This window comes from Phalacrocorax carbo, chromosome 6 (assembly GCF_963921805.1).
Source record: "Phalacrocorax carbo chromosome 6, bPhaCar2.1, whole genome shotgun sequence".
Lineage (NCBI taxonomy): Eukaryota > Metazoa > Chordata > Aves > Suliformes > Phalacrocoracidae > Phalacrocorax > Phalacrocorax carbo.
This window is the reverse complement of record NC_087518.1, coordinates 46,573,196-46,599,025: the sequence shown is the minus strand read 5'-3', so window position 1 is coordinate 46,599,025 and position 25,830 is coordinate 46,573,196. Positions and strand designations below refer to the sequence as shown.

Here is a 25,830-nt window from a genome sequence, read left to right as displayed (position 1 = left end):
TTGCTGTTCTAAGTCACAATCTGGAACGCTGTAAGCACAGGTCAGCCAGTCCCTGCTTCCAGCCTAGTTATGAATGGAGAAGTTTGGGGGTCCCTCTGTTTTTCTTTTGGTCCCTAATCGAAGGAACCTACCGCAGATTTGGCCATTACAAAATTGCATCATGACATTTGTCACAGCCTGGATAGGATCACTCAAGTCTTGGACATTGTCCCCACTGCCTGTGACAGGCCACAGGAACTGGCTGGCAGCTGTCAGTGGAGATTCCTCCTCCTCGGGGCATGCTGACGTGGTGGCACCAGGCTGGCGCTGCAAGAGTGAATCACCACCTCCCCGAGGAGTGGTGCTCCCCAGACAATGGCAGGCCTGGGAACTGTGTGCAGCCACTCCTTACTCTAGACAAACTTTGAAAGGAAAAGCAAACTCAGTTTATTTGCCTAAACTGCTTAACGAATCAGCATCTGTTTCTTGGAGGGAGAAAGGGGAAATGAGTTAATATGCCAAATAGTTTTGACACAAAGTGACTTCTACCATTTTGACAGACCTTCATGGTTGTTTCCTGGTTCCCTCCAGGCAGCAAGTGCCCCTGTCCAGTAAGCCCCCAAAACAACTTACACAGCGGTCTGGAAGTGGGATGCAACCTTTTAGATAAACTTCATCCTTTGGCTTTGCTTTGAGATGAGCATGAACTTACAGTGAAGTTCCCCTTTTTATCCTGCTCTCTGGATAGAGTTCTGCTCGGTGTAATTCCACCTTTATTGCTTTCTAAATATCCCTCCTCAGGTCTCGATTTTTCATCCACCTATAGCCATGGTTGTGAAGGAATAGCCCTGGAGCGGTTCTGGTTGGGCAAACCCAGTCTAGCATAATACTGGGGTCAGCTGTAAGTAAGTATCAGAGCATAATGCAGGTGCAAATGCCTCTCGCTGAAAGTTCAGAAAAGTTTCATCGCCTCCAAGGATATATGACATTGCATTCATACGGGTTTAACAATATCTCACTTTGGAGCTATTCATTACATGAATAAAGCTCATTAGCAGTTTGGTAGAGGCTAGATATGATGGCAGACAAACAGCCACGGGGACAGAAGTGCATTTGAAGCATATGACCGCTAAACTCAGCATGCAGGATGTCGGATGGGACACCATGGCCGTGCTGGTGTTCTTGGTTGTTGCACTTTTGTTCCTGGCTGCTAAGCATGGCAAAGGAAAGGTTTCCCGAGTCTCCAGCTGACACTTCCTTAAAGCCTGTTCAGCCCCAGGTGCACAAAGCAACCTCTGCTCCCAGGCAGCCAGATGGCTAGCTGCAATCCAGTCACTCTTTAATTAACTTTGGATTTTTTTTTTTCCTCTGTGGGTTGTTTCTGGGAGAAAGGGAGCTGACAGCATGTTTGTTTACATGAGATTGATTTGGCCTGGCAGCATCCTGGGACTACACTAAGAATTCTGAAGTGTCTTTGGGGTTTGTTATCACCATAAAAGGAGTAGAAGCTGAGAATCCAAGGGGATTTCTAGGATGCATCTAAAGAAGTTACGTAAGGTAACTGCATGTTTATTGCAAGCCATATGCAGATGGGCAGCACGCGAAACAAAGCCGATGGGGGCAAACTAATCTGAGGCCTTGGTTACTGTGCACTGTTGAGGTGCTGCAATGCATAATTAACTTTAAACACAACTACAACAAACACTGACCTGTAAGTGGCTCCTCTGAACCCTGTGGAGTTGCTTGCGTTCATGAAGTTACACAATGTGCATAAAGCAACTGTTGGATAGAACGTTCAAGATGTATCCCTCTGCACAAAAGAAAATGCCAACCAGCATTTATCACTCGATCTAGCTTAAAAAGCAGCAGGGTGTAAAGAATCTGCATTAGGAGTTAGCAACTAAAATGTCCAGGTATAAAACTAACAAGTAGAAAAATATTTAACAGATCAAGAATAAGTTTAACCTGCAATCCAAAGATGTGCAACAGCTTTTACACTTGTTAACTAGCTGCCCCTGGCAATCAAGCTGCGGCAGCACGTTCACCATATTCTACTGAGACCCCAGCTAAGCACCAAGTGGGCTAGCAAGTGCTGAGGTCCATCTTGCTACAGAGGACAAAAGCATGGTCTAGAAAAGAGCAAGTAGAAGGAAGAGTGGGAAAGCTGTACCAGCTCACCAAGTCTGGACATAGAGAGGGTAGAAAGGATCAGAAAGAAAGGAGGCAGCCAAATAACAAAGGAAAAATAATTATGGAGTATTTTTCCTTCGGAAGTAGCAAGTCTGGAAGGCAGAAAGTGCTGAAGGAGAGGAGATGCATCAGAGAAGAGGTGAGGAGAGTAATTTTGAATCAGAACCATCTTAAATGTAAAGGATGAAGCACACTTCCAGCATCTGTCACTGAAGGGAGCTCTCTCAGGATGGAGAACTTCTTGAAATTACTTTGAGGCCATGTTGGTTCTGACATCAAGAGCATTTTGCAAAGCAAGGCTTTGGGACAAGTGACGTACCTCTCACAGGCTATAATGTAACTGCAGAGACAAGACAAAGGCAGAGCTGCTGTGAAAGGGTGCCTGGAAAATCGCGGAGGTGCACCCTGCTATTTTGCATCAGAGATTGTTTTTTTAAGTATTATTTGTTGAATCATATCCCAGATGAACAAGCAGAATCCTCCCCCTGGTGGCAAGTAAAAAAAAAAAAGGTATAGATTTTTTACAGTCATGCCAGCTTAAGGCTGTAAATGAAAGAAGGAGCATCAGACAGGACCTATTTTTTTATTAGGTCAACTGATACAGCTGGGAAAAAAAGACAATTTTGCAAAACACCACTCCTTTTTCAGGACTTACACAGAATTACTTACTCTGAAGGCTGATACAACTTGAGAATGGTTGCCGAGTTCAATTTCATGGTTAATTTATTAGATAATTTGCACGAGAAGCAGATGATAAAACCTGTAGAATAACTTTTAGTAGCTAAGCAGGGTAATTGTAATGCACAATAATCCCATGATTTCTACTGAGCCCTTGTCTTTTAATGCCCAATTGAGTTTTGGTGTCTAATATCCCTTAAAGGCAGGCTGGTTGGGAAAGTAAAATTCATTACGCTACTGAACAGTAAAAATGGACTCAGCAGACAAGTTGGGTTTATTCTATACAATAGCTCTTCAAAAATTATTTGTAGAAAATTATCTCTCTGTGTTTGTTACGGGAAGTTATGGCAGGTGCCTTTTGGATGGGATTTTTTCCTGTAGATGACTAGCTTGGTGGATGAGGGGAGATTCTGGCTTTACTAAGGCTTTTGACACTGTCTTCCACAGCATCCTCATAGACAAACTGATGAAGTGCAACCTAAATAAATGGACAGTGAGGCGGACAGAAAATGGGCAGAACCACTGGGCTGAAAGGGGCTAGTCACTAGTGGAGTACCCCTGGGGTCAATACTTTAACATCTTCATAACAACCTGGATGAACAGACAGAGTCCACGCTCAGCAAACTGGCAGATACCAAAGTGAGGAGAGTAGTTGACAACCAGATGGTTGTGCTGCCATTCAGAGGGACCTCAACAAGCTGGAGAAATGGGCAGAGGGTTGTCAGGAAGCTCAACAAAGTGAAATGCAAAGTCCTTCACCTGGGAAGGAATAACCTGTGCACCAGTATAGGATGGGGGCTGACAGGCTGGAAAGCAAGCTTTGCAGAGGAGATCGTGGAAGTCCAGGTGGAGAACAAGTTGACCGTGAGTCAGCAATGCACCCTTGTGGCAAAGAAGGCCAACAGCACCTTGGGCTGCATTAGGTTACCAGCAGATCGAGAGGTGATTTTTTCCCCTCCATTTTTCTTTCCAGCTCCATTAGATAAATACTAGGTACCACTCTGCTCTCAGCAGCATACATAGTGTAAGAATGGCTGAATTACAATTACATGAAAAACAGCTGTTGTTTTTTAATTATAAAACGGAGAAACCTTCAGCTGTGACATTAAACATTAATAACCACTGCAACATTAACAAAAATATATTCTGCCACCCTTAAGAATGGAAAGCTATGCCCTTTATCACAAAACACTGTCTGCATGCTTATGTTTAAAAAGATTTAATTTTCACCCTGGTACAAAAATACAGTACAATGTGATGGCAAGGCATTCGCCAAAAAACATTCAAAGAATAAAAGGGGAACCCCTGTAAAGCTTCAACTTAACCCACCCTCACTTGACAAAACAATCAAAAGGTGAATGTACAAGGAAAAAGTTAAATTTCTGACCAAAGGCAAATAAAGATGAATCACACAGTTTTACACAAAAATATGTTTGCAGGGCTAATAACTTCACATGCTACTTGGACATTCATGAAATTTATTCTACTTGGCTTAGTGGCAGAATTCATGGTTTGGGATGTCTAGAAAACACCTGGCCCAGGAACATGCCCCATTCATAGGAATCCCCAGTAAAAACAATGGGATCACATAAATACCAGGGAGAAAGAGGGATCCAACCCTGATTAAGTGTCAAAATGTTGGCTACTTCTAGTTATTCCAATCGCACCATTTGTCCTCAAATAATGTTTTGCCTTATGCACCTCCCTTTTAACACCAAATATTAGTGGTTGCTCAAACACATAAACTGATGCGTTCACACATTACCTAGTTGAAAATACCCATTATGGTACAAACTGCCAGGCAGAGGAGGAGGTAACACTGTAACTGATGTATGTGAGTGAACTCCAAACAAGGTTTAACCTAACACCGTTGACAGGAAAATTATGTCCCTCCAGTGCATCTACATTCTTGATCTGTTTAATCATTTCCTTTTAGAGTTTTGAAGTGATGGAAAAGCACAATTCAGTGTAGTCATTATAGTTCATCTCCCAGGTGCTTTTGTTTGAAAGCATCACCTGTTAGCTTCTCCTGGGCCTCCTTCATCCCTTGGACAACTGGAAGATTAGACAGAGAGACAGCAACTATTAATCCCAAAATGAAAACATCAAGGTGCCCTGGTAATGAAAGTATTTTAAAATAACAGTTACAGAATGTAGATCTACAAACTAACCCATGGAAAAAAAACCAACCCAGTCCTGTGCCCCTTCCCCAACTATTTGTAGCTGGATCATGAGAATGGCATGATTTTCCATGCCACAACTGGAGACAAAGTTTAGGTCCTGTAGACATTATAGCAGGTATTAAGGTGAACCGTGATTCTGAACGTGGTTTCTCAAGGCATAAGAGAACCATTCACTCACGTTGTATCTAACAGCTCCCAGTTATGCTATAAAGTATCATATTTTTTCTCCACTCAAAAGTGAAGGTGTGCCCTTCACTCAGGACACACCCAGAGTTTCATCTCTCTAAAAACGCACTTCAAACTACTTTGCACATACCTTGATCAGCATTGGTATAGAAATACTTGTAGCTGGGGTTTCCTTTCTCATTTATGATTTCTGGGTGGACTTTTCCACTGGGGTCTATGAAACAGGAAATCAAACAGGAAATTTAGGTGGTAACAACAAGAACACAGTCCTGTGAGTGGATAAAACAGCTGTGGAAGCCCTACCCATGAAAAGGATTCTGGGAATGTAACCTCCATCAGGACTAAAGGCTTCATCCTTTGGCTCTTCATCATCCTATGAAAGTAAGACAGACCAGAGGGAATACATTAGAAAGGTGTCTAAAAAAACACAGCACCCATTTAAAAGAAACAAGCTATTGCCTTCAGATCCCATTTATCCTGAGCAATTTACACCTTGAACAGGCAGTAGGTAACTGCAGTATCTTCCACTCTCAAAGCAAAGTAAGTTATATTTATCTAAACAAATGTAATTTGTGAAAGTAATAATTTTTTTTTTCTGTTCTGCCAATTTGCATTAAACATTCCGCTTTGGTGTAGGAATGTTTGATATGTCATGACAGAATAAATATAAATTCCTTTATTGTGGCAACAGAATGATGCAAGGTACAAATTGCTGAAGAAACAATGACAGAGAGCCAGGTTTATAAACACGATTAAAATAACCAGACTGAAAAAAAATATTTTTAAAACAACCAGCTTCTCAGACAATCCTGAATACCTATTCAGGAGTGCATGATTCAGGATGTACACAAAACAGGATGCAACCAGTTAAGTACGATTCCAACATGGATACAGATCAGAGGGCAGCCTACCTCAAGGTTGACCATAACAAAATTATGGGCAAGTTCAGAAATCTCCTTGGATTCAGCAAACTTTGGCTTTAAAGCTAGTTAAGGGGGAAAAAAAAAAAAAAAAAAAAGAAGAGATGCATAAAGACAATGCAAAAGATTCAAAAGATTTCAGCTTTTCAGGTCAGCATCAAAATCCTAACTTCATTCCTCCCTCTGGAGAACTGGTACTTTTCAATAAACAGTGAGTAAATTGAATATACGTATCAAACTGTTCAAGCCAGGCTCAGAACAGCAGGTAACTGAAACAATCCTTGCAGGGCAGCCATATGATGAATCCTGTCCAAAAGACATACATAGTCATATTTGAGCCAATGGAACAGAAGCAAAAAGCTTGCTGTAAACCACCAGTTCTCACTCAACCAGCTCATCCTTTGAGCTTAGCAATTATGCCCAGCTTGTTTGTTTGTGATACTGAAAGAGACAAAGTCTTACCTTCAAAGAACCACCAGATGAAAGTAAGGCTATTTACTCTTAATTATTGAAGATCATTACTTCTGTTCCATTTTTTACAGCCAAGTGCGGGAGAAATTGCAGCCACTACAGCAGTGCAGCATTACAGCTGTTACTTTGCTGGCATTTAGGCATGGCTGGCTTTTGGCAGTGCTAGAGGTAAAGTGGTGCAATATTATACCGCTCTTAATGAAATAAATACAAATACCGTTAGCTACATTTTGAATGCGAAGTTCATGTTTCTCATGGTTACATGATTTGTACACTAAAGTTCATTAGAAATTTCAGCAAGCTCTAGTATTAAATACACTTACCTTTGCAAGCTCCACACCAAGACTTGTGGATGATAACCATAAGAGGCAAGCCACTAAAAAAAAAAAAAAAAAACCAACAAAAAAAAACACAAAAAACCTCTTAAAGAAAAAAAAAACTCTTAAAGAAAGATTACAGTCAAGACTTCTACAAAGGCTAAATGTAACAGAAAATGAGAGAGATATAAAAAGATTCTGTTGTGTTTTAAGGTTGCCTTGCAAAAAGTTTTCCCCATCTTAAAACACGCATAGTAATAATTTATTATAACTGCCAGCCAGTAACTGCTCTTGTACAGGAGGAGACCTTATATTTGGAAGGTTTGCTCTTATTAGTTTAGATTTGCTCTGATACACAACTAGTCATGTGTTTCTTTACTGGAAGTAGTTAGTGACACCAGCTGCTTGAGACATCTAAGGATGGATTTTCATGGCTGCTTAAGGCAATCCAGCGGATGAGTCATACATCCATCCCTCTCCCCACTACAGTCTGTATGTTTCAGTCACCTCCTGTGACTAAGACCCTCCACTGAGCAATAACCTAGCAAACCCTCTGGCTGCCAGGCTAGTTTCCTACATGTTGGTATGCTGAAACAAACCTGTGACAAATGCAGTAAGTGCCAGGATGGGGGTGGGGGGCTGCATGGAACTGCAGCCTAAATAAAGGGCAATGCAAAAGGACCAAAGTTATTCTTTATTATTCTCTCTCTTCCCAAATAATTCAGTTAACCTTTACTACCTATACTACAGAGGTTAAGTTTCCATTGCCCTGAGGTGTTTTATTTAGCCCTGTTCTTCAAAAAACCCTTTAGCATTTTACCTTCTGACAAAGTCAAGCTTACCAAGTTCAATTTGTCCAAGTCCCTTTACAACATATTCAGGCTGCATTATGTGATTAGAGGCCTTAAAGACACTACGAATTTCACATTATTTCCTGTTGTTAGTGCTGAAAATGCCATTAATCCACCACTTCACTGCTCCTGACTATTCTGCATCAGATTTACCTTTCTAATAAGGAAAGTTATACAACTACAGGTGACTTTTGTTGCTATTGAGCACATCCAGGTACTACACCACTTACCTCCATGCTTCCTGCATGCGAAAGTCCTTCCTAATACTTTCATTGTTTCTATCACCCAGCAGTTGAACTGGTGAAAGCTAACTAGGGCAATAAACTAAGAAAGACTAAGAACAAGAATAACAAGAATTGGGTATCTCACCCCTTTTCCCTTACCAATAAATCCCATAAGCTGTGGAAGAGTATCCAACGGAAGCTAGTAATAAAGATATAGCTTCCAGAACAGTAAGAACAGTCTAAAACTAGGTGAAGGAAAAGAAGGGATCAAGAAAGACACATAGAGAACACACTATAAGATACTTCTTTCAGGATATAGCAAGCAAAGCAAAGTTTAAGCTTTCTGCTATTGTAAACCCTGTTACCATTTTGGGGGTTAATAATGAAGTGATTTTCTTATGAACAGAGAAACTACAAACACCTTTGCACATGACAGCAACTAAATTAATTACTAACAGAACTGAAGTACAAGTTTTTCCTTTAGCTAAAGATAGATATGAAAGGATGTGTCTACTTAGCTGCATTCAGTTTTGGCCTTCAGAACCAGGAAAGGGTGGAGAGGAAACAATATTTACACTAGTTCAAACAGAAGTCTGCCATTTATAACTAACCAATATGTATCATCTTCACATAGGACTCTGTTTGCAGCAAGGAGTAAGAATATACATTTCCCTAGTAAAGCTTGTATTGCTTCAGCATCCTCTCCCTGATGACAAAAACACACTTTTTCTTTCATTGTTTCCATACAGTCCAACATGATTTTGCCTCTTTCTTGAGGAGAGGCTGATTTAAGTCTGGAAAATACATATTGTTCTTATGAAGGATCAGTGCTTCATGTCAGAATTCATATAATACTGGTAATCAGTACTGCAACTTTTTTTTTTGTTTTAGTTAAGAGAGATCATAGAATCATAGAAAGGTTTCGGTTGAAAGGGACCTTTAGTCATCTATCCAACCCCCCTGCAGTGAGCAGGGACATCTTCAACTAGATCAGGTTGCTCAGAGCCCCATCCAGCCTGACCTTGAATGTTTCCAGGAATGGGGCATCTACCACCTCTGTGGGCAACCTCGCCTGTGTTTCACCACCCTCATTGTAAAAGTTTTTCCTTACATCCAGTCTAACTAATTTTAAAAGATTTCAAAGCAGATTTTAAATGGAAGCGCTTGCAGTCCTGAAATACCAACTCTTGGCCAGTGAGAACTCAGAGAAGTTTTAGAGATACTGGATGTATTTTCTCAGTTTTATTCTCTTTAATTTGACTGGGGAAATAAACTTATTTACATCGAAACGTTTTCATAGTCATTTCTCAGTTCTGCAATGCATAAGTCCACATAGGAGCTGGTACGTCAGATAAACAGCCACTGTAATTGAAGTAACACTTCCTGCCCCACTTTATGATTTCCTCCCAGGTCGCACTACACACACAATTAAAATCAAAAGCCACAATTTTTTAAAGTAAGGGATGAAGCATTCATCAGAAAGTGAAGTTTATGTAAGTTATGTATGCAGTATAGCAAAAACTGAAATTAGCTGAAAATAAGTTCAAAACTAAGGTACCCATCACAGCTGGTACAGACTTATGGGAGAGCTTCACCCAGAACAGACAGTCATTTTAGCTCATTTTTCCTATGAGAGCACCGATTCTTAAACAATTAAGTGTTTTTAAAGGTGTTTAATGATGACCTTGCTGAGAAAAGACATAGCAAGTTATTTCAATAAAATAGTCCTGCAGGTAAATTAAGACTTTACTCCCTTTAAGGCACACATTTTATTGTTAAACCCGAAACAGAGAGGTTTGAGTTTGCTAAGCCAGCCCCCTTCTGCCTTGCAGAGTTTGCAAATCTGTCTCTTACGTTCAGTAGGATTTTCTGAAACAGTCACATCCTAAAAATACTGTTCCAGTTCTGGACCTGAAGTCTCTTCTGCAGTTTGACATCATCTGGAGACAGCCTTGGAAAAACAGTCTTCTTATTCAAGACGTACACATGCCAATATGGAGGGATAAAGTTTTCCCTACGGTCCCCACCTTTTGCATTTTCCTGTTCAGACACTATTTGATTACTGGGTTTTAGGTCTCCATAGGAGACTTCACTTGCTTGGGAATGCAACAGTAGCTCTCCTTTTTGAAAGATGCAAGTGGGGAGAATGTGGGGGCAGGGCAACAGCATCCCTACAGATCCTCTTAGCAAAACACCTTGCTTAGCCACTGCATCAACATGGTGTCCATCTTCCCAGAGCTGCTGTTGCCACGAATTGGACTTGATGATCCTTATGGGTACCTTCCAACTTGAGATATTCTATGATTCTATGATCTTATATGCAATAGGCGGGACCCAGGCTCTGTGGGGTCTGTGGCTGGCAGGCATGTTCTTACTGTTGCAAGTACTTTGGGACACACCTGCGCGTGGCACAGGTGCCAGGCTTCACTGAATGCTGCGGCTCAGGTATTGCAGGAACATGCTGGCCAGCTGGGGCAAGTTTTCGTTGCTGGGCTGCATCTTGGTGTAGCTGATGAACTGCCTCCGCAGACGGCTCAGCTCGGCCATGCTCACGGGCCGGTTCAGCACCAGCCCTTCGGCGACGCCGGGGACGCGGACCACCTCCCCGGGCTGTGCCCCGCTCCTCTGGGCGGCCATCACGGCGGCCAGCACCTCCTGGGTGACGCGGTCGAGGTGGTGGAGGAAGCTGCTGGACTGCAGGGGCTGGGTGCGGGTGGCGCGGTGCGGCGGTGGCGGGGCGCTCTCGAAGAGGGCGGCGCGGATGGCGGCCAGCGGCAGCGGCTCCTCCCCGTACACCGTGAAGAGCGGCCGGTCCCAGCGGTTCCGCGGGTCGGGGGCCTCGAAGGCCGGCTCGTCGGGGCCGCCCGGGCCGCCGGCGCAGTGCAGGAGGCACCGCGCCGTGCCCGCCTGCCGCGCCGCGCAGTACAGCTCGTACCGGATGCTCCGCAGCTCGTTGCCCGCATCTACGATCACCACGTCCCGCCGGCTGAGCCGCCGCTCCACCTCGGCCCGCAGCGCCGCCCGGCCGCCCTCCGCCTCGGCCACGACGTGCGCCTCCCGCTCCGGCCCGCCCAGCGCCGCCCGCAGCTCCGCGGCCCGCCGGCTCTTGCCGCTGCCCGGCCGCCCGCAGAGCACCACCAGCGGCATCCTCCTCCCCGCGCCCGCCCCGCCGCCATGCTGACCCGGACGGCGACGGCGGCAACTGCTTCCGCTCGGGTCGCTCGCTTCTCCCGCCCCCGCCCCCGCCGGAGCCGGAGCCGCCGCGGCCTGAGGCCCTGCCGGCGGGCTAGGCTCGCGTGGGAACTTCCCGCAGGGCGCCTCGCGGCCCCGCTCCCCCCGCTCCCGCCTTCCTTCCCGGGCACTGCTGGGGCCCTCCGCAGCCGCCCCCGCGCGGCCCGACGGCCCCAAGCGCGGCGGCGCCCACGGGTGTGGGGAGTCACGCCGGGCGCTGGGTACCCTCCCGTGGGGCGTTCTGCTTAAAAGCGCGATCGTACTGAGGCTGCCCCCGAGAACCAGACACCCAGTAACAGACGAACACTGGATTCCCCACCCTTGCCCACGCGGAATCCAAAGCCAAGGCGCCTCCAGCATCCCCAGCACAGCCAGATTGTATTGCTTGCAGAATTGGAAATTGATACGAAGCCTTTACATTTCCTCGACCACTGGCTCTGATGCCTCTCCCTTGCTCTGAGGCTGTTTCTGAGCTGAAACACTCGCCCTGCCTAAACCTGAGAGCTCACCTCCCTCTGCCTCATTTTAAAGCTTCCTCTGCTCCGCTGCAAAGTAATGCTACATTTATTCGTGCAAATAGTGAAATTGTCCATTTTTGGGACAGGTATATCAAATAAATGCTAAAATATCCAGTATAAACACTTGTAAGACTTCTGAACTGTACCATCAGGGTTAATTTGGTGACCACACTAGAGTGCAGAACTCAGCGGGTTTGAGAGCAAAATTCAACTGAACAGCAAACCTGGAAGGCATAATGAATTTCCACTAACGGCAGCATTGTCAGATCTAGGTTATAAATTTAAAAACACAAGTAGCAATTATAAGCGTACAATTTTCCTTATCTCATTTTAACAGGAAACAGAAGAAATTCTGAGAAAAAAATGTGTCAAAATGTAACTTTTTTACCTTTTCATAGAGAATGTTCTATCTAGAGTTTAAGCTTAACCCAGAAAAGGTTCTACTTCAACAACTTAACAGTTCACTACAGTTTGAAACTTTCAAATTTTTTCTGTAGATGATAACAAAATACCCCTCATCTCACACGGAGGCCTCATCTACACATGCACGCTGAATTTTATGAAAGCTATTAGCACTGCTGATTTTGAGGGGATGAATACTACTTAAACATGCATTTGCAGGTTTAAGATCTGTACCTTTTTTTACTACAATAAATACTCAATATTTTCTTCTCACTTCAAAGACATGCTAGAACTTCAATCATTAAACCTAGGTGGTGCCTCAGCAAAGTTAACAAAACGCTGTTATTTCCTCTCTAATAAGCAACAGAGATCTGAACAGCTGCCTAAACCACCTCCATGTTTGTTAATTACTATTTTCTGTGGTTAAGTTTAGGAGCCATACAGAACCTTTGTGAATGTTTCTAAACACACTTTTCTTCTCTAAAGCTAGGTAACATACCTTGCTGCTGCCTCTTTCTTCCCATCTTCTAGTGTTCTCCAATGAATATGATCTCCAAAACCTGCCAGAGAGAATGGTCTATAAATGCTGCATAACGGAACATGTCAACTAACAGATGAAAACAGTCCAACCCTTAAGAATATTTTAAACTAATTTTATATTCTTTTTTTAAAGCAAACTGTAATCTCAGAATGACTTCTGCAAATACTTACAACCTACACAGACTTATGAGGAATCCCACTGAAATTAATTAACAGAAACATACCATACTCATGAATATTTTTATATATGCAAATGACAAAATTATTCCCCAAACAGAGATTAAAATTGAAGAGCCTTCTGATTAGTCCCCATTCTTTTTCAGTCTTGAACATCTATTAACTGATTAGTGACAAATTAAACATGTCAGCATTCAGCTTCCTAAATCCCACTGAATGTGAACTAACACAAAACTTAAAAATTCCTAGGCCAGCATATGATCATTAATTTCCCTAAAACTATTACCGGTTAGATAATTAGCATCAAAGAGTAAGAATGTTTAATCAAAGAGTCTGAATGTTACAGTGACTGATCAATGCAGGAAATAATTTATTCCATACCCAGATAACAGGTGTCGTTATATCAGTTGAGATAAGAGTGAGCAAGCATACGTTTAACAACTGTAAAGCACAGGCTGCCATTTTTTTTGGCCTGGTAGCCAACGCAGCACTACCCTCACATGGCTGAAAGCCATGCGGAGAGCTGACACGAAGGAGGTCTGGGAACTGTTTGTAGGAGAACTCCCTTTGAAGGCCTCCTCAGAGATCTGCATATCTGCTCCAGTAACACAGGGCTCTGCTGGATGACCAAACACCAGCCCCGGCTTGCCCCTTCCCAATGCTGAGGGTTTGGATTAGACAGCAACCCCCCAGTGCCCAGGGTGCTGAGGAGGGCAGATTTTGGGAGCTACTCAGGGATCAGGAGCCACAGGCTGCCCAGCACTGACACGGGAAAGTGGTCATTGTCTCCAGTAGACAACTGTGGCGAATAAGCTGGAGAAAGCCAAGAACGGGGTCAACAAAACCTCGTGGCAGCATCCGGGAGGTTTGAACAGTTGGCACAGTATTTTTATTACCTAACAACTGTGAACATATATGATGCAACACATCAAATATTTAGTTGTGCTAGCAGTAAGGTGGCGATGCCTCATCCATGTCCAATCACAGACATGTATGAGCTGCAGAGACCACATTTGTACCAGCTGAACGTAGCAGAGCAAAAAGCAATTGGATTAGCAGAAGTCATGTCTACACAGGATATTGACACGTCAGCTACTTCATTCAAAGGCCAACATGTTAAAATGGGGAAAACCTTCAATTCTAGCTAGGAAATGCTTTTTGAAAGCTTTTCTTTTTTTAAAACCAAAGCCCACTTTGTGGTAAGCTTCAGTATGTTTTTAAAAGTGTTACACAACACATTACGGAGTGCCTCTTTTGAATGAAAGTCTTTTGAGGAATGAACTGTAAAGCAAAAGGGGAATGACTGCGATCCACACCACAAAGCTTTGCTGTCATTGATCAAACAGTGTTACTACGAGCCTGGAAGAGATTTATCTCTAAGATAGTGTAAAGCCACCACCTGGGGTGAAGCTCTGAGGGCCCTTGCGCACCCTGACCGAATAAAGATATTAGCCAAGGCAATTACATATGGAGGCTTATGCGGGCCAGAGATGTGAGGAGCGGTCATGAAGGAAAAGGGAAGCTGAGGGCGGGAGGGAAGAGCCATTCATCGCCTGCCAAGGGCCGACAGAGGCTGGGCAGGGCTGACAGGGCACCGTAGCACCAGGCTGGGCGCAGGGCGCTGAGGGGCTGCGTCCCCCCCTTCCCGGCCCTTCACCACGTAAAAGCGGGGCCCCTCGAAAGGGAAACTCGTGGGAGGTTAGCCGGAACAGAACCGCGACGGCAAAGATCGCTTACAGACCCCCTCATCTTTACAGTCAAAACGCGGCGATCTCTCTCCAACCGCGGCGGCGGTGCCAGGCCAGGCCGGCCTCCCCCCGCCCCCGCGTCCCCTCGCTGCTGCCGGCTGCGAGAACCGGCCCGGTCCCGGCGCACCCGTTCACGGCAACGGCAAAAGTTGAGAGGAAAGCCAGAAGAAAACGTTTGCCTGACCCTTTCCGAGCCCTTCCGCGGCGGAGGCTGCGGGGGCCGCCAGCACCAGGCACAGGCAGAGGATGGAGGCTGCCGCGGGCTGAGCCTTCATGGTGTCGGCGCGGGCAGCGGCGGCACCCCGTGTACTGCGGAGCGTAAACCTCCGAGACGGGACCGGAACAGCTTAGGTGGTTTTTTTTTTTCCTATTTTTTCTTTTTTTTTCTCCCTCTTTTTTCAAAGCCCAGGAAGTGATGTGAGGCGGATGTGGGCGGTGCGCCGCCCTCACCTCCCGGCTTGGAAGGGGGTTGCTGCTGTGGGGATTTCTTTCCCCGGCCCTCTGAGGGGGGATCACCTCTTTTCCCTCTCGGTCAGAGGAGCTCGGCTCCTCGCAGGTAGCTGAGGCCTCTGGGGCAGGAACACCTCGGTCACCCCTGGGTACTCTCCTGAACAACAGCAAGCGTTAGCCCGGCGGGAGCAGGCAGCGAGGGGTGGGTTCCGGAAAAACTCCCAAATAAATCCTTTTGTCCCGCTGCTTTTACGAGTTTCCCAGCTGGTTGCAAGGTAAAACCGAGAGCAAGCACCCATGTATGAAGGAGGGGGGAGGTCGCCGCCGCCGCCGCCGTTCGTCCCGGTTTGGGTTACTCGGCGCCGCTCTCCGCCCCGGGACGCCCGTCCCTGTCAGCCCCCGGGGACTACGACTCCCAGGAGGCGCCGCGCGCACGCCCCCTCCGCGCCCCTTCCCCGCCCCGCTGCTATGCAAATGTGACTCCGCGGCGGCGCCAATCCGCGAGTGGGCTGGTGCCGTCACGTGGCGCGAAGCTTCCTTTCTCTGTGCGCCCCTCTTTCCTTCTTGGGTCGCCATCTTGTTCTCACCGCGTGTTGGGCTGCGGAGGATCCGCCGGGCTCAGGTGAGACCTTCCCCGCGCCCGCCGGCACCGCTCCGCCGGCATGGCCTCCGCTTCCCCTGCCGCCCCCGCCCTGGGGCGCCGCGGTAGCCCGGCGCTGTCCCGTCCCATCCGCCGGGCCGGGCCGTGGTGGCGCCGCGGGCTCCCGCCCGCCGTTCCCCGAGGAGAGGACGCGGGAACGAGGCCGTGCGCCGGGACGCGGTGTGGTGGGGTCTGCCCTGGCTTCGGTGGCCTGCGACTCCCCCCTGGGGCCTCGGTGCCTGGGCCAGGCGGGGTTGCCCTGGCTCCTGATGGAGTGGGCCTTTATTCCCTCCCGCTCCCCGCGCTTTGGGGGTGGCCAGCGAGCCGGCCCGAGCGCCTTCTCCCGCCTCCTCGGCGGGGTCCCTGTCCGTGCGGTGAGCCTCCCGGCGGTGCTGGGGTTTCGCCGGGTCCCGGCTCGCTCGCGGGAGCCTCGTCTCCCCCTCCCCATCGCTTCCCCGGCACAATGCAAATGCAGAGGGAGTTTCCCCTTCGTTCAGGGGGACACTGATGACTTTTTGTGGCAGAGCAGCGAAATGCCTTCCTTGTGTTGGAAGGCTTGGGGTATTTTTTCACCCATTACAGATTTTCAGGTGTTCCAGGCTTTAAAGGTCCCACCTGACCCGTTGGAGAAACCACTAGACTAACTTCCCAGTCATTGAATTGAATGAATAGCTGCCAGAGGGTCACATAGGAGATCTGTCAAGACGTGGACTTCACCGAGTTTGGAGTTGGCTCATTAGTTAAAAGTATCAGAGATTAATTATTTGGAAATAGTATTCAAAGTAGTGTAGTGACGAGTCTCTCCCTGGACTCTGCTGAAGATGAAGCTGTCTTCCTAGAAGCACTCGTGCTGTACGTGCTGATTTGGACCTCTTCTGAGTTAGTAGTTTAGTGAAATGGTTCCAAGAGTAAACTAGCATACTTGGAAATTCACAGTTAGTACCTCAGACTGATGCAAAATCAGATGTCCTGTTGATTTGCCTTATTGTGGTACAGACACTTCAGCTGAACGGACTGCTCCTGGACCACTTTGTATTTTTTAGGTGTTGTGGCTTTAAAGCTTTTTGTTTATGTGTATTTGTGTGATGCACTGTTTCAGTAAATTTTCTCTAAGTTTAAAAACCCGTTGCAATTCTGAGAGTACTTTTAAAATGGACTGTGGAAAACTTTTTCTTACTATTTTGACAGTTAACTTGTATTTGTGTATCATTCTTATTCTTTAGACACAGCACTATGAACCAAGAAAAACTGGCCAAGCTTCAAGCGCAGGTCCGAATAGGAGGAAAGGTAAGAAAATCAGCAGAGGTGCATTGTTACCTGTAATTTACAAGTTGAAAGAAAAATGTCTGAGATTTGTTTTTTAAAACATAGGCTTAATGGGAGGGGAAAAAATACATATGTTTGAGGGCTGAAAAGTAAGTTTTTTGTGTGGTCTGTATTGTAGTACAGCTAACTGAAATGCAGTTTTCTTCCAGTTCACAACTACTGGATGAGCGCTTTCCACAGTGCGTAAGCGTTCTTTTTAATTCAGTGACTTGTTGTGACCTGTGAAAACCCAAGCTAAGCTTACCTGTTGGTTGTTCCAGTTCTGCTGTTCTCTTCTCCCTTCTGGGGAGTTCCTCCCTTTGTGCCAGCTCCAGGGCTTATCTGACTCTGCACTGAGCTGTTCCTTTTTGTCTGAGCCAGCAGGTAGCTAATATGACAAAAAAATCCCAAACCCCAACATATAGTTTGTTCAGTGTGGGTGTTTATCTCCTAACTGTAGGCAGGGTTGTATAAAAGTTTGCAGAGTAGGAACTCCAAAATTGCTATCTGTGGAACAGTTAAAAAATGTTAATGACCTGGTTATGAAAGTGTGACCTTTTTAAATCCCTGTATTTCTGCTTCATCTTAGAAAAAAATTAAGTTCTTGGGGAAGCTCTTATATATTGCTTAATAGTAAATAATATTTTTATAAATACCTGTGGGAAGGGGAAAATATTGCTGTTGGTCAGTGTCTTTTTGGTCTTCTACACTTGAGAAAAACCTTAAAATTGAGACTGACAGCTAAAGCTGCAGGTAAAGACGAAATAAGTTGAAAAGCATTTTTGACTACAGAGCTTTCTCATAGCTTACAGATATGTTGCTCAGAGTGCAATAACAACTTCCAAAAATTAAAAGTGCTGTGAGATTTTGAGAAGAGCTGACTGTTGTGTCTTGACTCTTTTCCAGGGAACAGCCCGCAGAAAGAAGAAGGTGGTGCACAGAACAGCTACAGCTGATGACAAAAAACTTCAGAGTTCCCTCAAAAAACTGGCAGTAAATAACATTGCTGGCATTGAAGAGGTATAGTGACAAAATAAGTGTTTCCTGTTTGAAAGGAAATTCACTGTGGTGTTCTGGTTGTGTTTGTTCTGTTGTTGTTTTTTTTTTTTAACCAACAGTTTTCCCTTCCCCTCAAAAACTTACAGTTCTGGTTACTGATACGTAAAGTTATTTGATTGATGTCTCATTTACATTAATGAGTGCATACCTAGAGAAAGAAGGGAGAAGGTTCTGCTGGCCAGATAGTGATTGTAGAAGCTAGTAAGTTGTCATATGTGTGTCTTACATTCATTGCAAAACAAGCCTTATCTTGATTCTTGGCTTCATGAACTTGATTATTTACTTTAAGGAGAAAAATGCACATGTACTGTGCAGCCACATCTAAAGCAAGGGCGGTGTGGTGCAGAATATAAAGAAAGCAATAAAAATACCTGGAGTAAGAACTTGCAAGTCTGTTATTTCCAAAATCTGGTAATTTTAATGCAGTAAAAAAACCTGAACTGTGTGTGGTAGTCACAGGAGATGACATTTCTTACAAGAGAGCAAAGACTTTACAGAACCAGCTTCTCTGTTAATGTAAGTGGGAATATAAAGGTTTTGGATATTCCTTGAATACATCTAGTTTACATTTATAACATATGAACTGAAACACTGCCATTTTCCGTAACACTAGCGAGTGATGCTTATACATGGGAGGGGGAGGTGTTCCTTCATCATGAACTTATTGTTACTGTAGTACTTGGTTAAAGAAGCATAATATTTAATCTGTGATAAATTTACGCAGGATTGCAAGGTGCTTCCAGAAGTCACTTAGTGCATGCCTCCCTTCTGAAGGCAAATACAGATTCAGTGTACAAGCCTGTTTTGCCTGTAAGCTTTCATACCTCTGCTACAGAAACAATTCCATTTGTCCATTTACTTAAGCTTGATATGTATATGCTGAGCTATGCAAACCCAGAGAAAGACACAGTTCTTATTCTGTTTGGGGTTCCACCCCGCCAGAGCATAAGGTCTGTATTCAGACACAGTTATTAAGGATTTTAAGTGCCTTGATGTGAAGGAAGATAATGCAGTATGCTTCTACCTTGATAGCTAGCTACATAATAGCAGTATGTTGTATTCAGGTGGACACAAGCTGATTTTGTCTAGATAGTTTGGGGAGGCTAGTAGTGTTAAGTCAACCATTAGTAGCTCATCTGTGTGATTTTGAAAGAGGCTTTTAAGGTTTTCCTGTTAAAAACACATTTTGTACGTTTGTATATTTCAGATCTCCTCTTTAGTTCCCAAATTCCTGTTTTCTCTCCATTTAAGTTTAAAAAAAACCAACCAAAACCAACAAAAATAAACCCTGCACAAATACACCAGTATAAACTTTGACAGTAGGAGCAAAGCAGGCTGCTATACTGGCTGTAAAACTTAATTCTTGGTGACTCAGAAGACCAGGGAGGAGGAAGAGAGCAGGAACACTGTATGATGTACTTAGTCTTAAAAGAGTCATTGTGGAATTATTAGGAAGGGACTGAAGCCTGTTCTAGTGCAGTTAGTACATAAACCTTGAGTTCTGTGTGTGTGTGTATGTGCAGGAAGTATCCTTGCCTTGGGCAGCTTCAGCAAGTAGGCCGGGTTGTGAATGTTGTGCCTTTGCAAGTTCTGCTGCTGAAACGGTATCTGTGTCATCTATCAAGAAAACGTTATTTATGAATGGTCATGTCTTAAACTGATGTGGCAAGGCTTTTCTGTTAGAGCTTTTAGTTTGTAAAGAGTTACCGCGGAGCTGAAGGTTTTGGGTTCTTTTCCCTCTAAACATTCCTGATACTAACTCGTTTATGTCTTACAGGCTAATAACCTATGGGTGGTTTTGCCTTTGTATGTTTTCATACAGTTCATGTATATTTTTAACAATCTTTGCATATTTATCACTTCGTATTTGGATAAGTGTATTTTATGACGGAAAGCTCTTATTCTACCTTTTCATATAGTATGTACGAACCCATATAATATTAACTCATATTTTACTTCCAAGTTTAGGTGGTATTAATTCCAGATGCTTTTATCATGGCTGCATTATCCTCTAGGAGGAGTACTAATTTTGTCTTTTTTTTTTAAATCTAATATTTTGAATCTAGATTTGAGTTAATAGTTCATCATGCATATTCAACAAGATGCTGCAACATTTTGGTAAATGTTATTAATATGTTTAAACAGGTGAACATGATTAAAGATGATGGAACAGTTATTCACTTCAACAACCCCAAGGTTCAAGCTTCCCTCTCTGCTAACACTTTTGCAATTACTGGTCATGCAGAGGCTAAACCGATCACAGAAATGCTTCCAGGCATCTTAAGCCAGCTTGGTGCTGACAGCTTAACAAGTCTCAGGAAGTTAGCTGAACAATTCCCAAGACAAGGTAGGTCTTCATAGAATCTTTCACCACTGATTTAAAGAACATATGAAGAACTAAAAGTTTTAACCCAAATCTAACAGCAGCATGTGTGACTTAGTGATCAAAAGCAAATGTGCTTTTATTTATTTGCCACTGTTGTGGAAATAGAGGGGGGAATTTTTTTGTTGTTGATTCGAGAGTCTATATAGGCAGGCCCTGGGTTAAAAAAAAACAACAATCAAAACCTTGAGTCAGGCATGCTGTGACTCCAGGTGTACCATTGTGTATGACAAAATACTTAAGAAAGCAAGTTCAAATTTTTACTGGGGAAAAACTCAACAGGTTCTTTTATTCAGGGAATTGATTGTTTCCTTTGTTCATTCTAAACATTGTGGATATAAAGAAGAAACATGTTCTTTATCTTCTACTGTTTAATTCCATTTGGAAATAAACCAAGACTTTTTAGAATTAATTCTAAATCAAAGGTTTGATTCAGAATAAATAACCAAAGTTTTTTAAAGTGATTCTTTATTTTTCTACTAATTTTAAAACTATGGGAGCATGGTGGAGGTGTGTGTGTATATGTGGTATAACTATTACTGTAATTTTACAGTGAAGAAATGGAGTCTGGTGACAATCCATTTTAGAATACCACCATCCTCCAGGAAGCACTGTAGCGTGTTTTGTACAAGTCTTAACTGTTCTCCCTAAGCAAGTTTGAAATTTCCATCTATTCTTAAATTAATTCTTCCAATGGTGTATGTTAGAACATGAGCGTTCTTTAAAGTATGCAAGTAATCAGTCTGACTTTGAGAATTTGTAAAAGCTTTCTTAGACTGCAGAACAGGTACATGTTTCATTACAAGTAGCTGTATCAGAGTTCATGTTTTGTATGGTATGTTGCCAAAAACTAGTTCTTAATGTAAAGCCCCAGTGAAATTGGACATAAAAATTTCTGGTTTTCACATTTATACAGTTTATACTGCTATGGCCATTAAAAAGACTAATCAGACATGTTGCAATTGTCTGTATTTGGAATTGGAAAATACATTACCTGTACTAATATTTTCAACAAATAGTTATTCCTCCTAAATCAATTTTAACTTCTACTTTCATGTTCAGATTTTAATTGAAAGTAGAAGGTTTATTTTTTTACTAGTATTAATATGTAAAACACGTTTTAAAAATGGATCATCATAAGTGCATTTCTTTGATACAATCTCAGCACCAGTAGTACTTACTGTGCTTTCTCTAGATAGTACAGGAAGTCAGACCAATGAGAAATACTTTCTTTTATTTTTTAAGTTCTTGCATTTCTCTGGATTACTTGCAGCATGTTCAAACTTCCATGACTAGGTTTGATGCAGAACCCTTGTTATGGGAAACCTTTTTTCTACGGTGCTGGCCTCTTGGTAATTAAATCACCATGATATGTTGGTCCCTGATTGGTACCATGTTATTGTTGCATTGAAGCATGTTACTTCAGTTAGAAGATTTAACCACACTTGTGTTTTTTTCTGTATCATTTGATCTTTTGCTAGCTCTGCCTTAATACCCCATAGCATTTGAAAATAGCTGTGCTAATATTTTGGTATAAGAATGTTCACAAGTCGACCTTTTGGTCATGCTGATGGCTGTTGATACCTAGACATTTGTGTGTTTGTCACTACTTGGGGGGGTTGGGGAAATCTGTTATTTTTTTCACCTGTATGTCTTCTACTTTGTTGTGTGATTGTCCCTAATTCTGTTTAATGAGAACTCAGCACCAAATTTCTTCTTATAGTGTTGGATAGTAAAGCACCAAAATCTGAAGATATTGATGAAGAAGACGATGATGTCCCAGGTAGGCACATATACATTTATGTCCATTTAATATATAAATATTTCAATTAATGCATTTAAGTATTTAGCTCTTGATGTGATTATACTTCTCACTTGCTAAGGGAGGCTCCATATACTGGGCAGCATTAAAATATTGATGACTTTGGATTGCACCTTTTGAAAACAAGTTTACCTTGTGCAAATTGCTTAATTCTTAAGTGAAAATAGGTTAAAATACTTTCAGGGAGGTTGAAAAGGTGATCTAAATATCCAAATAGGGTTTAGGTCTACAAAATGACATGATTGGCATAGTCATCAGGTTGTCTTTAAATCAGAGTTTGGGGTGGGGATTTTTATTTCTGTAGTAGAAGAAATAAAGCTAATGTCAGTGTCTGAAAGTTTTGTGGTAAATAAATATTTCAAGTTCTTAATGAATAACAGTCTATCAATTGCCACAATCTTTTATATCCATCAGTTTGGTGTATTAGCTAAAAGAACAAACTGGTGGACCCAGAGGTTCAATTCCCCCTACTTTGGAACTCGTTTATTTCTTTGTGACCTTGCATAAAAATTCAGTTCTCTCAAATTTTCTGTTTCCTGGAGTGCAACAGTTAATGGTTGCCTAATCTTGATGGCTCAAGACTCAACTGCAGCTAGTAGAGTGCTTCTGAAAATCAGATCTTAATCACTTCATGTTAGACCTTCCACTCTTCTAATTGTTCCTGCATTTCTAGTTCTTTGTGTATGTTTGAACAAACCCTAATTTCTAAAGCCCTTTCAAATCTGCCCATAAAAAATGATGTAGATACAAGAGGTAGTTCTTAACTATACTTAATATATGCATTTTCATTAACCTTATGAAGGTAATGTTACTGGGCATTATTGTATTAAATATCTTCATGTCTTTCAGATCTCGTAGAAAACTTTGATGAAGCATCAAAGAATGAAGCTAACTAAACCATTAATAGTTCTGGAAGCTGGCATGGACTAGATTTAAGAAATCAGCTATGTGGTTCCAAAGTTTTAAAGAAACAGAGAACATCATCTGTTAATAGTTCAGTAATATAAATATTTTGTATTTTTATGATGCTGTTTGTTCAGCATTTTCTGTCAGTTGATTTTGCATTTTGCACTTACTCCCAGGATCTACTCCTCTGGTCAAAAAGAAATGTCAGTGCAGTTTGAGGGGTGTGTGCATGTGCGTGTGTGTATGTGTGTGGGTGTACATATAGTGGAGAACAAATTGGAGAACACTTATTTAACCTTTTCCCCTTTTCCTTTGGAAGTAGAAATAAAATTCATCTTCAGCATTTGTTACTTTTTGATTATCACGAAATAGTGCACAGAAGATAGTTAAGATTAAAATTTTGTCCACATTTTGTGACCTGGAGGCATTATACCATTAAAACTTGGGTTTAATTTGCTGTTAGCTATTGTGCTTGCAGATTTTTCTCATATGTGTTGGAATGTACACATGATAATTGTTATCAACCTTATGTTGATCCTAGGTGACACTGAAGGCAAGCAGTTCTACTGGCTTGGTTGGTACAGTAACTTTTTAAAAAAGAAAACTTGGTCTCAGAAGAGTGTGCTCCCTCCCCCCCATCTTTCTCAACTTTTTTTCTTGTCTCTCTATCCTTCCGAGACAAGCTGATGTTTGACTCCTTCCATGTAGGCCTAGCAGTATGTTCTCCTGTTGATGGCATAGTGTATTTCCCATGTCGAAACTGAAACGGACACCTTGGTTCTCAACCGTCAGGTCACTTCCTAAACTTGGAGGTCTAGTTAGTAACAGTCCAGTGCACCAGTTTTGCACAGTAACAGACTTTTGCTTGAATAACTTCAGGCTGTTCTCTTGGCATGACTGCATTTACTAGCAGCTGATGATCCACTGTCATCCTTATGGCACTAAATGAAATGCACCATGTGAGCAGTGTTTAAGGTGGGAGGAAAGAGTTGTTGACATTTTGCCTTGCTTCCTGCTGGGCAGTTTGTGCAATGACTAGCTCTAAAGGGATATTTTATTTTTTGCCTGTAACTTACCTTTGCCAATAACCTACCTCTAGGCTTGGTGTCATCTATGTAGTAGCTTCTTAAAAACCACAAATGCTCCTCAGACGTAAGGAGGACATTGGGAGGTACTGTTGGTACAGTGCAGTATTTATGTCCTTTCTTTAAAATGCTTAATGTGAACCCGTTTTCTCAGAGGCTTATTTGAGGTTCTTGATATAATGTGCATTACGGTATAGTTAGACATTGTAACCTGTGTCAAGGGCAGCTGTGGCTTAAGAAAGCTGTTTTTTTTCTCTACATCTGTCACTTAATTATGGCTTAATTGGAACATATCAGCTTCTTATGTAGGTTCATATGCTAGAGAACTGTAAAAATAAAAGGTAAACAGTACATGAGTTCTGGTGACATCATCATAAAACCACGAAAGCAGAGCTGTGGTGGTTTGTCATCTGAACTTTTCCATTCATTTTGTAGGCTTTGTTCAGTTTTTCCTGTTATATTTTATATACTACATGGATCTTACTACAAAATAAAACAACAGTACAAAAGAGGAAATGTTCCCTCTTGTGTGTTGTCTCCTCCTCCCACCAGCAGTAGCTGAGGCACAACAGGTGGATGCAGCAGCTGTTTCAAATAGCACTACATCCTTACTGACAGTGGCTGAGGGAGATATAGCAGAGCTGGGGAGGATCCTGTCAGAGCTTTAGGATTTCACACACTCATACACACTCTCCTACTCTCCCTTTAGTGTTGAATGAAGCTTTGATTTGTTGTATGGCTAACCTTAAAACAGCTGCAGGCACATTTGTTCTTTTTAATGAAGATATCTTTCCTTATAATGTGTGCACAGGCATGCTGAATTGCCTTTTCCTGCCTCTGCAAGCTCAGAGAGCAACTGAAGGATACTAGGGAACAGGTATTTGCAGTGTTCTTCCATTTGCTTAAGGGGCATGAGTGAAGAACGTTTCAAAGGAGCAACTGTACCGAGTTTGTTTATGGGACATCCCCTCCCCCTGAATACTAATCGTATACTGAAAATCCATGCTTATTGGTTTCTGATGTAGGAAGTATGTCAAAACTAATTTTGTGAGAGAATGAGTAAGCATTGGAAACAATGATTCTGTAAGTTTATATAGTTGAATTTTCTGATCCCTACAAAACACTCAATTCTTGCTCTTGGTCATGACAATTTACATGTTAAACCCTCACTTTTTTCTGTGTTTGGCGAGCAGTAAACTAATGCTAGCTTATGTAGTTATATTCAGGTTTTTTTCACTGTATCTGGAAACAGTCAACCACTTACAATTTGCTGCTGGAAATACTAGAGCTTATCAATCATTAAACTGGTTTTAATTAAAAGTAACCCATTAAGGCTGTTGTGAGAAAAGCTCTTTTTCTTTGTATTTATTCATGGTATAACTCAAACAGTGTTTGTACGTGCTGATGGAAATGCTGAAAGTAGTTTTGGGGATTGTTGGTACAATAAAAACTCCCCACATGAAGGTGAATATTAAAATGTTCTTTGCTTGGCTTGAAGCACAATAACCTCTATACCTCTGAAGCTCTTGAGGTTACCTGCTCGCTACTGTTGATATGTTAAAGGT

At 42.9% G+C, this 25,830-nt stretch overlaps 2 protein-coding genes across 4 annotated transcripts; one reads left to right on the top strand and one right to left on the bottom strand.

Moving 5' to 3' along the window:
• Window positions 1–4,050: 4,050 nt before the first annotated feature.
• Window positions 4,051–15,084, bottom strand: TXNDC12 (thioredoxin domain containing 12). Of its 2 annotated transcripts, XM_064455093.1 has the most exons (7): window positions 14,800–15,043; window positions 12,650–12,710; window positions 6,931–6,983; window positions 6,128–6,201; window positions 5,520–5,589; window positions 5,347–5,430; window positions 4,051–4,902 (listed from the first exon to the last, which is right to left on the bottom strand). In XM_064455093.1, exons 1-7 carry the CDS (start codon window positions 14,888–14,890, stop codon window positions 4,823–4,825), a joined length of 513 nt encoding a protein of 170 aa, XP_064311163.1. In that variant the 5' UTR covers window positions 14,891–15,043; the 3' UTR covers window positions 4,051–4,822. The 2 variants fall into 2 exon arrangements, with proteins under 2 accessions (XP_064311163.1, XP_064311162.1); XM_064455092.1 differs by lacking the exons at window positions 4,051–4,902; window positions 5,347–5,430; window positions 5,520–5,589; window positions 6,128–6,201; window positions 6,931–6,983 and adding an exon at window positions 8,822–10,962 and having other exon boundaries at window positions 14,800–15,084.
• A 236-nt stretch (window positions 15,085–15,320) lies between these two features.
• On the top strand, window positions 15,321–25,613 carry BTF3L4 (basic transcription factor 3 like 4). Of its 2 annotated transcripts, none has more exons than XM_064455095.1 (6): window positions 15,321–15,340; window positions 16,929–16,992; window positions 17,917–18,030; window positions 20,215–20,416; window positions 22,176–22,235; window positions 23,124–25,613. In XM_064455095.1, exons 2-6 carry the CDS (start codon window positions 16,939–16,941, stop codon window positions 23,168–23,170), a joined length of 477 nt encoding a protein of 158 aa, XP_064311165.1. In that variant the 5' UTR covers window positions 15,321–15,340; window positions 16,929–16,938; the 3' UTR covers window positions 23,171–25,613. The 2 variants fall into 2 exon arrangements, with proteins under 2 accessions (XP_064311165.1, XP_064311164.1); XM_064455094.1 differs by lacking the exon at window positions 15,321–15,340 and adding an exon at window positions 15,546–15,687.
• Window positions 25,614–25,830: the final 217 nt, after the last annotated feature.

Bases quoted from the DNA above. Each gene is read 5' to 3' on its own strand.
- TXNDC12 (XM_064455092.1), bottom strand. From the start codon at position 12,674: ATGGGAAGAAAGAGGCAGCAGCAAG. The intron at 10,963-12,649 runs GTATGTTACCTA...TGGTGATCGTAG, and splicing joins AAGAAAGAGGCAGCAGCAAG to ATGCGGGCAACGAGCTGCGG.
- BTF3L4 (XM_064455095.1), top strand. From the start codon at position 16,939: ATGAACCAAGAAAAACTGGCCAAGCTTCAAGCGCAGGTCCGAATAGGA. The intron at 20,417-22,175 runs GTAGGTCTTCAT...TTCTTCTTATAG, and splicing joins TGAACAATTCCCAAGACAAG to TGTTGGATAGTAAAGCACCA. The intron at 22,236-23,123 runs GTAGGCACATAT...CATGTCTTTCAG, and splicing joins AGAAGACGATGATGTCCCAG to ATCTCGTAGAAAACTTTGAT.